This window comes from Eptatretus burgeri, chromosome 10 (assembly GCF_056783735.1).
Source record: "Eptatretus burgeri isolate ZD-2024b chromosome 10, Ebu_testis_v1, whole genome shotgun sequence".
Lineage (NCBI taxonomy): Eukaryota > Metazoa > Chordata > Myxini > Myxiniformes > Myxinidae > Eptatretus > Eptatretus burgeri.
This window is the reverse complement of record NC_140970.1, coordinates 31,026,342-31,039,682: the sequence shown is the minus strand read 5'-3', so window position 1 is coordinate 31,039,682 and position 13,341 is coordinate 31,026,342. Positions and strand designations below refer to the sequence as shown.

Below are 13,341 nucleotides of genomic sequence, written 5' to 3'. Positions count from 1 at the left end.
TAGGAAAATCCAGTTTTTATTAATTCCATGCCTTCTGTCATCCAAATATATTCAAAAGCGAACTAAACAACTGGGCATCGCAATGGCAAATTTTCACATGCGTATCTGTACAACAAGCCAGACGCCCAGGATAACAACAACAATAATGTAATGTAATGTTGCTGATTTCGCTCGAAAAGTTTGCTTTTATCATCAACGGAGCAATATGCTCACACGTCATTTTAACCAACAGCCAGCGTGGGCAGCCATAATGCAAGCAGGCCATTCTGATCTCGGTTCGAACGATGACCATCACCTCTGAAAAATCACACCATTCATTTACAGCACCGTGGACGTCGAAACTCCATCGTACAACACTTCATCTGAGGGTATTCTACACTCGAGCTTTCAAAGTATTCTACACTCAAGAACACGTTGCATTCCCCCATCGACCTCGAGCACAAGAGGGGGGCAGAAAATGCCTGGCATTGTTATTCTTCACGTGATGCATTTAAGAAACATTACAACGTCACGGTTTATTCATTTATATCACAAAGTGAAAGCAAAACCATTTAATCATTAAACATGGTGCCAAATTCGCCGTTTCATTCGCGATCCTTCAGACGGTAAATGTGGAGAAAATATTCCTCAAATGCTGAAAGGAAACCATTGTCTTCTGGATTAAAGGGAGAGACCGCAACTGCGAATGCAAAGCGCACGTTCTTCTCTTCCCGTTGTATATTCCCGGTTCATCGTCCTGGAAACCCCATTACCCGTTCACCGTGCCCTGCTGACCCTTTCGTAACCAGTCTTCCCCGGCCTCAAATTATCATATCGCTTTCCTCTTGTATCACGAGGCATGCGAGTTGTGACGATGCATGTTTAACCTTCATAACAGGGCCTGTAAATACTAAACAAATTACAAATCAGAATAAAATAAAACCTCAAATACTCCAATAGAATATCTATGGATCTTGTATGAAATTACAAAGAACGCCAAGATGGAGAGACTGAAGGGGTTGAAGCGTGCCGACGGGGAAAAATAAGGGGGAACAACAAGTAGTAAGGGTCGAAGATGGAAAGATAAAGGGACAGATGGTGAAGAAGAGAAAGACAGCATGAGTAGAGAAATGTCACGAACGGATGTGGTTGCTTCAGAGCTTGTGAGATTTGATCGTATCGAGGCATTTCCTCAGGATGGTTTCAATGTCTTCCAGGGAGCGGGAATAGCTGTTTCGAACGTTCTCCCAAACTACTTTCTGATTGGCTCGTTCTTCCTACAGCAAAACGTCATGCCAAAATTTATACAGACAGTTTGCTAAGAATTAAAAAAAAAGTAACGAGACTTTAATCGCAATCGTTCCTTTTGTTCTCGGTCTCTTTAAAGTATTAAACCATCCTCTAACCTCTTGATGTTGATCCAGAAGGGGAGATGGAACATAATGGACGTTTCCAAGACCCAAGGCATGTTCTCCAACTATGCCCAACAGCTTGCCCACCGCTGCCTCCAACACCACCACAAACTCCTGGTAGCCTGTTAGTGCAGGGACCTGAGGAACATTACATGGTGTCTTATGAGCATCATTTCCCGTAAAGTTAACCATTTCTATTAGAAACAACGTTGACATAGTTTCTGCCTTTGTGTAATTAAATAATGTTTGTCAGGAGGAATGCCACAAAAAAAATTAAAATGTATCCAATGATGTTGAACACACGCATAAACACACGTACATGCACAAGAGTACAAACACGTGTGCTTACACGTGCACACACAGGCACGCACTTTTTACGGCATTGTCTTTACAGTTTTTGTTCATTGATGGTGTTAATTTGCTGCCGTTCTAGTTCAGTGCTTTGGTGTGTGCTTTTTTGCTGGGTTCTAGTCTCCTTGTATGGCCATGTGCTATGGTGCGCCTCGTTTGGGGGTTTTGCCATTTCCCCTTCTTCTTTTCCTGTTCGTTCACTCGTTGCCCACACTGCCCTACAGGCGATACATTGCCTTTCCCCTCTTTGGCCTCGCTCTTCCATGAGCCTCAATTTCAGAAAAAAAGATAAAAAGGGGATAGGATTTAAACCTTGAGATCCCAGCATTGCGAGCAAGGTGTTACCGACGGTAACAAGAAATGGGTCGACAATTTTCACTGCAGCACGACGACAATGGACACAATCCTTGACTAAAAGTCGAGAGATGAGCTTACCGACTGAGGGACCTGAGGGTCTTTCCGTTTCTTTCGTCGACGCTGGAGCAGAGAGCGTTGTGGGCGCAACATTGCAACCGCCAGACCCATCACCACCACAACCAAGCATGTTGTCTGGAGATGGTAGATTACAGGGTTGTACGAGTAGTAGAAACATAGAAGAGGAAATAATTTTTGGTGGTTTGGGGTTGGAGGAGTAAAAAAGACTCGATTGAATAGAAGTTGAACAAATGGTATATCACCAGGAAGGAGCAAGAATTGAAGAAGGAAGAATTATAGAAACAGGGGTTTTAACAAGGAGAATATTTCACATCAAGAACAAAAACTAAAGAAGCAAAGGAAAAGTTCAAAACATGGATGTATGATTAACTAGGATATCCAGCTTTGGAAACAAGGGATCGTAAATAAATTTAAAAAAAAACAAACAAACAAAGAAATAAACAGATAGTGCAAAGCTCCAAGAATACTTGAAGCTTCACATATTTTGCCCGTCACCTCAGCAGCAAAAGCAAGTCGGTGCAGAAGACCAGGCTGAGGTCGCAAGTCATGAGGACCAAGAGATTCGTCGATGAGGGAACCACGACAAGCCAGACACGTGTCTGTAAGAGATTTAAATAGGAAGTGAAGAAGTGATAGTGGGGTGACAGAGTGGGTGAAATCGAAGACTATTTGAAACGACTCGCCAGCCAATCCCGAAACACTCCAGATTCAGGCTGATGATGAACTTGAAGAAGAACGAGGTACTGTTTCCATAGTGACAATCATGGTCTGTCTTCCAACAAAACAGAATTGACCAACAGAATTCTTAAGCAACCATAATGTCAACAGAGATTTTTCATTAATCAGGAGAAAAACGAGAGTGAAGCATTAACATGATCTCAGCAGAGTTTCAGCACAAATCTTGAAAAGCTAATAAAACATCAAGACAGTTCAGTTATGGACACCAAATATATCATCACCCACCAATCTTCAGAAGGATGTTTCATATTAACTGATTGTGAGAATGACCTTTTGGGAAATTAAGAAATATTATATTCGAACAGACGAAGATCATGTCATGAAATATTTTGTCACGCTAACCCAAACAAGAGCTTGAGTTTTTTTTAATTCCAGAATTAAATAAAAGCAAAGTCGATGGTGCATCATCGCAAACCGCTTCCCACTTGAAGCGAAGTTGAAAGATGGCAAAAAGTTCAACCAGGAATGACCCAATATCAAATTCTGAGTTAAAAAAAGAAATTCTTGTTTTGACCCCTGTGACGTTAATAAACAGGGGGTCAAATCCCAAAAAATCGTAACGTAATTTATGCGTCCAGCGATATTGATTGCATATACAAAGTTTCATTTAAAATGTGCCTGAAATTGCATTTTATGGTACTTGACCTTTTGACCCCACCCTAGGGCCCCAGAGCCAAAAACGATATTGCTCTTGCACTTTTCGTGCCATGTGGTGAGTGATCATAACTACCAAGTTTGGTGAATTTCTGCACAACCGTTGAGATGGAGATACGTGACGGAGAGGTAAACAGAACCGATTACAATATCCCCCCCCCCATTTTTTTTGGGGGGGGAGGGGGGATAACTATCGAGATTTATAGTTGAAACTTTACCTTGAAAGATTCATTCATTTTGAAAAGGGCATTTTGTCAAATATCTCTTAAAAAGTCCATGAAAAGACAATCAATCTAGTTTTGAGAGACTTCAGGAATGAGCGACTGTTACGGAGCAGTCATATATTCACCACATGATTGGAAATGTTGATAGGGTACCGTATTTTCCAGTGTATTAACCGCACATTTTTATCCGTGGAAAAAAGTTAAAAGTTGGGGGGGGGGGTGCGGTTAATACACAGGTACAGAAAAGAAAAAAAACATCAGTGTTAAAAACAATCAATTTTTCAATGCTGAATTGAAATTCTGTTGATGTTGTTATGGATCTGGGGTTCAAGTTTCACCACAAGGGGAAGCAATCGAGTTCCTCACGAACTCCCAGTCTTGAGGCGACTGAGCACGGATAACTCCGCATGCCATCAGGTGACTAAGCAACCATGAACGCCGATTGGTCCTGCTAATCCTTTCAGGGGTTCACTACTTTGCGTAGATACCTTACCTGTGGGAAGCCGCAACAAAGGGGGGGGGGGTCTTGTGTCCTCAATGCACACTCAGATTACTGCCGAGAGTAATACAGTGAGTATGCATTAGCTAACAAGAGCAAATCACGTGGGGTCGAACTTCCCGGCTACACTACATGCAGACAACGCTGGACCAATGGAGGAAAAGACACTACTAAATGTACACAATGATAGCAATATATTGATAAAGCGAGGGCGAGGAAAGGCATGTGGAACAATAAGTTTTAATACATAGCAATATACAGGGTGGCCTGAAAGTCACTTTACCCGTTCCCAGTGAAGCATTGTTCTTGAACTCTTTTAATATTCAGGTTTTATTGTCCAGTACCTACAATAATTAATTTGTCATTGTATCTGTATGTGCTCCATCATTCTTCCGAGTTAGTGTTTCCGCATACCATAGCGGGCGAGGGGCGAGGGCAGAGGGGAAGGGACGGAGGGAAGTGCGAGAAATTTATCAGGGGTAAAGTAACTTTCGGGCTACCCTGTATACAGCAGGGGAAAGCAAGGATTTGTGAGGTATGGCAAAAGAAATACAAGTATTTACAAAAGAGGACAGTGCAGAGCTAGCCTGATATCAAGAACTTACACACACTTATTTGTACTAACATGACAGGTGCCATCAGACACATACCCAAGAAAGATAGAGACAGTACGAGTTGGGCAACCTCTTTAATACCTGGCAAGGTTGATGGGCCTACGCTTTCCAGTCACGTAGGAGGGGGAGGAGCGTAGGAAAGCTGAGGATGTCCAAGGTGTGTGGTCGGAGGAGGTGCAATGAGGTTGATATACGTTGATTGGCAATGCAATGCGGAGAGGAAGGTGTAAAGATGTGAATCAGGGGGTTTTGGAATTAAAGAAAAGAGCATGTGAGAGCATCGACTACCATGAATGTGAGAGGTCTGTTCATGTAATGTCTAATGAGGTAAACTGCACGGTCTGGCACCTGGCATCTGGCTTGGTTGTGGACTCCATTCTGCTCTGTGACCCCAGGAACAAAAGGCAGGCCAGATGAGAGAGCAGAGCAGAGATGGTGGGCCAGACGAGAGAGCCCTCTGATTATTCCCCAGTGGGGGTGGTGCTTGAGAGCAGAACAGGCGGAGCAATAGGTGTTCTACAGCACCCTCATTGGTGCACGGAGTGTTACCACGGCTTTGTCCCCACCTCGGCAAGGATTTTGCACTGTAAATGGCCTCATTTGCTCTGCACTTTGCCACACAACTAATCTCTGAGATTAACATGGAGAGGGGTATTTGGTCGCGCGGCTCGGTCATGAACACTCTTCCTCGTCCCCGCTGGTCCCAAGAGGTTGTGGTGGTCGTTAGTGATGACTGTGGTTGAGTGATAGCAGCGGTGTATCGTGTAACGGTTGTGGTGCAGCGAATTCATGATGAAGGCAATTGTGGTCGTTGCGGCATTAACGGTGAGTGCAGGTGAGCTTGAGTTGGGGTCTGATGATGTGGGGATTATTATGAAGGCATTGCAATGGTCATGTTAAGGTTGTAGCGTTGTGGTTCGAGACGAGTGTCGGTTGAGCAATGGCGCAAAGTTATAATGTGAAAGGCCGCACGTATGCCAAATAACTGTCTGCTGATATGCGTACATGCTTGCGTGATAGAAGTGTCGTGTGTGAAGCAAAATAAATAAGGATAAAGAATGCAAATAAAGCCCATGCAACACATTTTGTCCCTTAACCCCACGAGACAAAAGGGAAGGGCTATCAAAAACGAATAATAATTAATTAACTGTCTCGGGACTGCAAAATGTTGTGTCCCATTGCCTAGGAGGGAGTGCCAGTTTCGCAGAGCTGCAACAATATTATTTTTTTGAAACCAAGTTGTTTTAGCATTTTCAGGACTCCATGGATGTTGCCAAATCAGCAGACATGAATCAGAGCTTACAGGAAATTAATATAGTTTGATCACCTGGTGTGAGCCAGAGCTTTTGTTTTCAAAATGGAGACACGTCTCGAGAAGAAAAAAAATTAATCACGAGAACGGCACTCGTTAGAGCGCATACTTCCACCAGGCTGAACAGTTTATGTTTTGTATCCCACTGATAGGTCAGATCTGAATCTGGACCTTGACCACAATCTAACCAGCTTGTTTTTGTACACTTACCCAACTCATCCAATTAGTTTTCTCACAATTCGTCCACAACTTTTTGAGATATGTTGTACATTGTTTTTGGCCCCGACTCTCAATGGTGAAGATCATTTAAAATAATTTTAAAAATAAAAAAACAAGAAAAACCTCGTATCCGCATCTGGATCTTCACCAAAATCTAATCAATTTGTCCTTGTCACACACCCAAACCATCCACCAAGTTTTGTCCGAATCCATCAACTTTTTTTGAGATATCCTGCTCACAGGCAAACAGGACAGGACAGAAAGACAGACAGACATGGGGATGAAAACATAACCTTGGTCCACCTTCAATAAATATTTGTTTGAAAATAAAATATTTTGTTGCCACTTGATAATGATGAATTAAATGTGTTATAAAACTGAAATTGACCCCGAGAGTTATAACACAAAGGGGAAAGTAGATGTTACAACAAAGCTTATGGTGTCTTATGAGCATCCCTCTCATGAAAGATCACCTGTTTAGAAAGAGCACCTTGGGTTTGGCACAAGGGGAGGTCTCTCAAGATATTGTCTAGTTTTTTTGTCAAAATAGTCCAAGGGACTCCAATGTTTGTTCATTTTTAAAGAAATAAGTAGAGATGACATAACTACACTCTTAACCGATTATATATATATATATATATATATATATATATATATATATATATATATATATATATATATATATATATATATATATATATATATATATATATATATAAATACTGTACTCTCTTTGATGACTGTATGTTGATCCAATAACGTCTTGAACGATCATTGTACATCATGTATCCAGATCACTGCACTGAATTAATTTAATCTTAAATGGTGGTTAATTTTAGGAACCATTACTAAAAGGTCTGCATGTTTTTTTTTTTTTAACTCAACATATATGGGGTGTTCATAAAGCTCTACAAAAGAGGCAATCGTCCAAGACCCCCCCCCCCTCCCCAGCCCACCATCCTTCCCACAGTGCCAAAAAGTAAAAACTATGGCGTGTCTTTAAATATTGCACGTATTGCATTTGGAAAAACTTTTTAACACCGCAATTATCATCACAATTTCATTGTTTCATATTTCAGGCCAAGATATGGTACAACAGGAACAAAGAACTTCATGTCATCCCCGATTCTGACCCCTGATCTTGAAAACTCCAACATTAACCCTAACAAACCCAATCCCAATACTGTCCCCCTCACCCCCTCCCCCCATCTCCCTCACCCCCTCTCTCCCAGTCTCTCTTACCCCCTCTCTCTCCATCTCTCTCACTCCCTCTCCCTCCGTCTCTCTCACCCCCTCTCCCTCTCTCCTATTTATCCATTCTCTTGCTGGTTGCGAAGAAAAAAATGATTGCTGTTTTCACCATCGAGTCAAAATTTACTTTTCGTTTCCAGAGGGCAAATTTGACGAACATTATTTTGATTTATTTTAATAAGACTTACCTTCAAAATGATCTCGCAGTGCATTAAAATGACCACAGATTTCCTTCTGAATAATACTCGATTCATCTGAAATAGCAAGAAAATAAAGACAACTCGAGATTTTTATTTAATAACTGGGGGAACAGGTGGGGGAAGAGGGTGGGTGGGTGATAAGAGCAAGAGGAATGGGATGTTGAATATAAAGTCAAGTAGAGTGAAAGCTGTAGCAGGTAAGCTACACAAAATGAGATATTTATTACCATGCGTTATCCCACAGTTTTGCAGGGTGAGGAGTGCATGTGTGAGGTTAAAAGCCTCCAGGTGACATCTCCATGTTCCACTGCAAATGAAGTCTCGCAGTGGAGGATCGGCAGGTAAGAACACAGGTTGCTTAAAGAGGAAGCCAACAAGAGGGGAGACAAGGGAGAGCGATGAAGAATGTGTACAGTAAACAAGGCCTCATTAACATGGTATACCTTTGGAAAGAAGGTAAATATCTCATGAAATGGAACTCAAACATGTTTATTCTCACTTGGGATAAGCAGATCTTTACAACATTGCTTGGCCAAATTTTAGAGAACAGCTTTACACCAAGTGGATTAAATTACCTTTTTACAATAAATGTATTGAGGCTCATGGAAGACCACACAACATGGGGGTAAAAGGAAAACAGGAAAAGAAGAACATATTGATGCATCACAGCACAAAAGGAGTTGCAGGTGAAAGGTGGGAACAGGATCTCAGTGGGTGTAGTAAAGCTGAGAGGTGGAAGTGGGAGGCACGAAGGGCACATATTTGAAAACCTAGAAGGAAGAGATTCAGAAAAACTCAGGAAGACTTCCACAAGCAGGAGAAGAGGGAGATGAATGATCAGAGGTGAATTAAGTTTTGATTTGAGGAGAGTAACAAGGATAGGGTTTCTGGTAGAATGCATGTGACGTGGAGGGGCAGAAAGGAGGGCGGGCAGGACCAGAATGGCATGAAACTTGAAGGTAATCAATCTGCATGCAGCGAGCGAGAAGCAGACCGAGAGACTCGGCCTCCTTTCACGAGTCATCATGAACGAGGAGGGTGTGAATGACAGTGTCAACAAGTCAAGGATCATGGGAATTAATTGGTGTTCAATTCAAAGAGGTCCGATCTTAATTTGCAACCATTCATCCATTTACACTGCACGTGGATAGCCCAGAGAGGGAGATGGCTACAGGCAAGGTCTGATGCATCCATTGTTCCAATAAATCCCAAAGATTCCATGTGGGATTGAGGTGGTCACTTTAACATTCTGTTTGGAGCGAATTCTACAATTATTTATTATGTAATATGTAAATATACCCCAATTATATGCAGCATCTTATGATGGAAAATGGCATTTTCGTGAAAGGCGAGGATGGTGGGACGGGGGGGGGGGGAGGAGGGGTGATAGTGGGAGGTTGGGAGGGGGCAGACAAACTGAATATGCTGAAAGGCACAAAAATCAATCAAGAGCATCCCATTAATGAAGATTAATGAGTTGGCATGTTTCTAGTGTATCATACAACTGTGAAAGTAAATAACAAAGACTTAAAAGCTACTTATGAAAAGCCTTCACAATTAATTTCCTTTCACCGCTCACTCACACCGCTCACCTTGACGACATTCTCCCTTGCCTTCTCTTCTGGCTGATTCTCCTCCAGCAGCCTGTAAATGGCTATTAGTTCTCTCAGCAGAGAGGACAGTGCTGACAGGCTGGCGCTGGCTTCTTCAACTCCACCACCATTAACAACCAGGGGTGCTGGTATCGCATCAGCTGTTGCAGCGTCGCCACCGGCTGATCCTGACACCTCTACAGCCATGTTGGAACCACTTCCTTTTGCAACACCTGATGTTGCTATGGTTACTCCACGAAGGGTAAGTGCACGAATCCGCAGCCAAAGTCGAGATGTTTCAATTGAGCGGGAGAAATCTGATGGATATGGCTGCCTGGGGAGGGGGAGGGGTAAGAGGGAGGGAAGGGGAAGAGGGAGGGGGGAGAGGGAGGGGGAGGGGATAATTTGAAGTCAGAGCAACATAAAAAAAACAACACAAGGATCTTGAAGATGCATACCATTGAGGAAATGACAAGGCAGAAAGGCAACCACAAATGTTAATTTATTTTAATTTTTATAAACGTTCTGCATTCAACAAAGCAATTAAACTATTCACGTCGTTTTAAAGACAGGGACAGAACTCACTGTTCATTTGGTTCAAAATTCATTGATATATCGAAATCGCGGTTGTCACGGAGATGATCCCATGGGATTCTGTCTCCCTCCATTGCCATAGCAATGCTTTCCTGTAAGGATTGGTTTCTGTGGGTTTAAACAAAGAAAAAGTTGTAATGTTCCATTGACAGCAGAATCTTGCAGTTAGGTGCTGCACAAGGTTCTCATCCATATGCAACGTTATAACTTGTGAACCATTAATATCTAATCTTTCCTCCATTTCTTTCATCTTCCATATAAAGGACATATTCCTTTCTTTTGCCCAACTATCATCGCTGCAGACTGCCTCTCTAGTATTCAGGTCAGGTCAGGTCAGGTACAAGAGCATACGCCGGAGCAGCACGTCGCTGCGTCCACTTTCTGCCGGAACTCCAGGGACCTCCGTCTGGCAATCCCCCAGGCAGATGCCTGGCCCATCTCCATGAGATATTGATCAACAGGCTGCAACCACGAGGCACGTGGTCTGCCCACTGGCCTCCTCCACTCACGAGGCTCCCTCGCCGAGAGAATCTGGTGAGCAGGATCAGCGTCAGGAAAACGAGCCACATGTCCATTCAGCCGCAGCTGATGCTCACGGACTATTCAGGTAACAAATCTCATTTGAGTCTCTCTCAGCAACCGCTCGTTGGACACAAAGTCCAACCAGCGATAGCCAAGGATTCTCTGAAAAGACCTGGTACCAAAGGAATTAAGTCTCTGTCTCAGATCCCTGGTCAGAGTCTAAGTCTCACATCAATAGAGCAAGGCTGGAAGCACAAAGGACCTGAAGACACGGACTTTCGTCCTCCTGCACAGGTAACGGTAGCGTCACACCCCATGATCCAATGAATCCATGTCTCCCCAAGCCTGACCCAGATGTCTATTAATCTCTGGCTCACAACCAGCAGAGACATGAATTTCACTACCAAGGCATCCTGATTCACTGAATGGAATGCTTTGCAGAGATCAACATAGGCTGCAAGCAGCCCTAGCCGAAAATCTCGTCTGCATTTGGTAAGGACCCGAAGAGCAAGGATACAGTCAATCGTTGACCTCTTTGGTGTAAAGCCTGACTGCTATGGACGCTGGTGCTCAAGCAGATGGTGGCGAACCCGATCAAGAATTATCCGAGCAAAGACCTTGCCCAGCACTGAGAGCAGCGTCACCCCTCAGTTGTTGTTGCAGTCTTGGTAATCACCCTTCCCTTTCCAGAGAGGGACAACAAGGCGCCTCTTCCAGTCAGTTGGGATGATGCCTGTGTTCCAGGCAGAACACAGAACTGCATGCAACAACATGAGTACAGCATTTCCATCAGCCTTGAGAAGTTTGGTATGGATGCCACAGATCTCTGGAGCTTTACCCCATTTCAACCGGTTCACGGCAGCCTGCGTTTCCACAAACGAAGGTGGATCACAGTTGTTTGGAGGGTCAGCAATACAGATAATAACACCCTTGACATTCAACTCAACTGGTGACAGCTGGTGGATCAGCCTGATACAGCCGCTCAAAATAACCGGCTCAGCGGGTCTTCACTTCGGACTCCTCTGCCAAGAGCCCACCACCCTCCACTCTAACTGCAGTGCACAGAGGGACAGGCTTGGAGGAACACAATGCACAAATTCCCCTGTAAGCAGGACAAGAATCACTTGACCACAGGTGATGCTCCACCCCTCACGGATTCCTCGCACATAGGCTTCCTTGTCCACCTTTCCTGTACAGTTTTACACCTTTAGCACATGTACAGTTTTACGCCTCAACTCCCTGAACAGCTCAGCTCTGCCATTAAGCCTGGCCCTGCGACTCTCGTCAATGGTATCCAGTGTCCCTTGAGACACAAAATTCTTCTTCACCCTCTGGTGAGTTCCAAGACATCTACCGGCAACATCAAGGATAGTGGCCTTGAAGGCACTCCACAACTCTTCAGGATTCCCCAAAGCACCCAGATTCCCCAAATCCCCACTCAGCCTGTTCGCAAAAACTCCTCAGCAGCTACCCTCATCCTTGAGCTTGCCAACATCCAGCCTCAGCTGGGATGGTACCATTCTCCTGGATTTAAGCAGCAACTTCAGAGTAGCAACAAGCCTGTGGTCGGTTTTGAGGAACTGAGCACTCCCGTGGATCCTGCAGTTCCGGATCATCCTCCAGCGACCATCAATGAGCACAAAATCAATCTCCTTTGCAACACCACCAGTGTTGGAATACCAAGTCCAGCGATGAGCCTTTGGGTGCTGAAACCATGAACCAACCACCCAAGCATTCCTCGCACCATTATTGAGGTCTGCCGTTGCTTAGCCATTGTTGTCGATCTGTGCTACTATGCACAAAGTCTTTATTGATCCACCACACCTGACCAAAAATTTTAGTTTCCCATTTGTTTTCCTTGATAAGCAAACTTGCCGTTCTCTTGCCTTGCCATATACTCGAAGGCTCTGTATCCAAGGAGGAGGAGGAGATTGGGACTGTACTCTGTGCAGAGCGTTGGTACTGCTGCAGTAGTTTCCTTGGCTATTGGGCACAATTCTGGACAGGTCGCCACTCCGATACAGTATTCCAGCATTCTGGCACTCATTTTGCCGACCTCGGAAGGATGACAGGTCGAGTTAACCCCACCTGGTATTAATTCAATAGCTGAGCAGGATTTGAACTCAGGACCCAAGGATCCAAAGCCCGTCACCCTAACCATTAAACCAACACCAGGCATAATCCTGGTGGTGTTGCAAAGTAGATTGACTGTGTGCTCATAATGTATCCAAGCAGTCTCACTTAAAGCTGGCTGTGCTTCAACTTTGTCACAAACATGTGCAATACTTCACTGCATTCCTCCTCAGCTAACCCTCAAATTGTTTTTGCAATCTGCTCATAAAAACCCTGTTCCACTTTATCAAATCAAAGATTTTGCTCCCAGTTTTCATTCTGGAATTCCAAATTTCTCAAGGTAACACTTCAAGCAGCTGCCTCCCAGTTTAGCAGCTTATAGGCTCAGCTGAAGTGTCTTGAGACACTATCCTGAGAAATGCGTTTGTTTTACTTCTTTGTACATTTTATGTTTTGCAATTCTTGCCATGATTTCTCTTCCTTTTTTGTCATGATTTCCTTCCTCAACTATGATTTCTCTTCCCTCCAATATCCTCTTTGCACTTCATCCCTCTGCTCTTCTTCATTTGATTTACCAATGACACCTTTCTCTGTGCATCTTGCACAAATGTCACCATGGTTAAAAAAGTTACATTCCCATTCAACTCAGGGAGAACGAGATGAGGTGGTAGA

General features: G+C 43.7%; 1 protein-coding gene across 1 annotated transcript in view; it reads right to left on the bottom strand.

Annotated features, from left to right (window-relative positions):
- Positions 1 to 13,341, bottom strand: part of NAA25 (N-alpha-acetyltransferase 25, NatB auxiliary subunit) — a 46,808-nt gene continuing 33,467 nt past the window's right edge. Inside the window, exons 17-24 of the mRNA XM_085897718.1 lie at positions 10,066 to 10,182; positions 9,481 to 9,814; positions 8,116 to 8,245; positions 7,877 to 7,942; positions 2,673 to 2,776; positions 2,178 to 2,291; positions 1,386 to 1,529; positions 1 to 1,256 (exon numbers count right to left, since the gene is read on the bottom strand). Of these exons, the coding sequence (XP_085753844.1) occupies positions 1,134 to 1,256; positions 1,386 to 1,529; positions 2,178 to 2,291; positions 2,673 to 2,776; positions 7,877 to 7,942; positions 8,116 to 8,245; positions 9,481 to 9,814; positions 10,066 to 10,182 (1,132 nt within the window). The 3' untranslated portion in view covers positions 1 to 1,133. The remainder of the gene's footprint in view (positions 1,257 to 1,385; positions 1,530 to 2,177; positions 2,292 to 2,672; positions 2,777 to 7,876; positions 7,943 to 8,115; positions 8,246 to 9,480; positions 9,815 to 10,065; positions 10,183 to 13,341) is intronic.